The 1,645-nt window shown below is 70.2% G+C and overlaps 1 protein-coding gene across 1 annotated transcript; it reads left to right on the top strand.

The window, feature by feature from the left end:
* Positions 1-78: 78 nt before the first annotated feature.
* EMIHUDRAFT_458801 (hypothetical protein) lies at positions 79-1,553 on the top strand (the record flags this gene model as incomplete). The annotated part of the gene is made up of 6 exons (XM_005771527.1): positions 79-105; positions 158-337; positions 414-669; positions 701-1,286; positions 1,376-1,417; positions 1,496-1,553. Coding segments are annotated over 6 exons (1,149 nt in total), but the record flags the coding sequence as incomplete, so codon positions are not given.
* Between the last annotated feature and the right edge of the window lie 92 nt (positions 1,554-1,645).

Below are 1,645 nucleotides of genomic sequence, written 5' to 3'. Positions count from 1 at the left end.
GAGGGGCAGCTGCTGGCTCGGCTCTCCAAGGCGCGTCGCGTGGATGCACAGGTCCGAGTGCGCGTCACCTTTGGCACGATGGCAGTGGCGTGGGCGTGCGAGATTGTGGCGTGTGGGGACCGCTGACAGTCTCTTGGGCGACGGGCCGGTGAGCGAGGCAGACTTTTACGCCCTCTCGCGCATCCCGCTGCCGCTCTATGGCATCCCCGCCGCGCTCGGCCCTGCGCTTGTCCTCCTCGCGTGCCGGCCGCTGGACCACATTGGCGTGCGGCTCGCCGGCGCATTCTGCTGCGCCAGCTACCTGTACTACGTGCGGCCGCACCACACGCATATGACCGTCCTCTCGGGCCCAACCCACTTTCGCGTCTCACGCCGCAAGCACGCCACCGCACCTCCCCACCCCTCCCGCGCAGTTCATCATCGATATCCTCGACTGCATCGAGAGCGACTGGCCCGCCGCCGCCGCGTCGGGCTGGGCGCCGCTCGAGACGGTGCTGCTCTCGCTGCAGCTCTTCGGCATCTTCTTCGCCTCGCTCGGCTCGGCGATCGGCTTCTTCGCCGCGTCTCTCTCCCGCGCGACCCGCGACGCGCTGCGCCGGCAGTGGGTGGTGTTGCGCACGAGCTACGCCCTCGGCGCCGCCTCGTGGGGCACGCAGCGGGCCACGACATGTCGCTGACGCCTCCTGGCCCTGTCTCACAGGCGCCGCCTCGTGGGGCACGCAGTATCTCGTGCTTCTCGCCGTCGGGCGGCCAGTCTCGCCCTACCTCGCCCTCTCGTGCTACTGCGACGGCTTCGGGACGCTGCTCTTCACGCTCTTCTTCACCGAGCGCGTGCGCGGACGCATACACCGCTCGCTTGGGCTCGGGTGGAACGGGAAGCCCGAGACGTGCCGCTCCCTCGCCGCCGTCGCCTCTCTGATCGGGAGCGGCGCCGCGACGTCGGTGATCGAGCGCCGGTGCCGCGACGCGATCTCCTCCTTCCGCGGCGTGCCGTGGACGAGCCTCACGGCCGGCGATTTGGCGGCGGAGTGGGACGGTGAGCTCGAGGCGCGACGGCAGGAGGACCACACGGTGCCGGCGGCGCTGGGCGAGGTGGACGCATTCCTCTCGCACTCCTGGTCCGACGACGGGCGAGAAAAGTACGAGGCGCTGTGCGGCTGGGCCGACGCGTTCGAGGCGGCGTACGGGCGGCCGCCGCTGCTGTGGCTGGACCGCTGCTGCATTCGGCAGGATGACGACATCGCAGCAAGCCTCCTCGGGCTGCCAATCTTCCTCTCCGGATGCCGGTGCCACACGCCCGCTCAATCCCACACTTCTCCCCGCCTCGCACCCGCCCGCCGCCTCGCACCCACCGCACGGCCCTCCCCCGTCGCAGCTCGCTGCTCGTCCTCTACGGCCCGTCCTACTGCGGCCGGCTGTGGCGCCCGCCCCTACTGTCCGCACTGGCGAGAGAGGAGGCGTCGAGCTTGCCTCACCTTCTCCGTGCCTCACCAAGGTGTGTGATGGAGGTCTTCTGCTTCCTCGCGATGGGTGGCAAGCCTGACGACATCCACGTGCTGCTGCTCCCGAGCTCGAGCGGCACGAGCGTCGGCAGCTGCTACAGCGTCGGGAGCACACGCGAGCCTCCGCGAGAAGGACCAGATCC

This window comes from Emiliania huxleyi (assembly GCF_000372725.1).
Source record: "Emiliania huxleyi CCMP1516 unplaced genomic scaffold EMIHUscaffold_381, whole genome shotgun sequence".
In the NCBI taxonomy this organism is placed as follows: Eukaryota; Haptophyta; order Isochrysidales; family Noelaerhabdaceae; genus Emiliania; species Emiliania huxleyi.
This window is presented reverse-complemented; position numbering and strand designations above follow the sequence as displayed.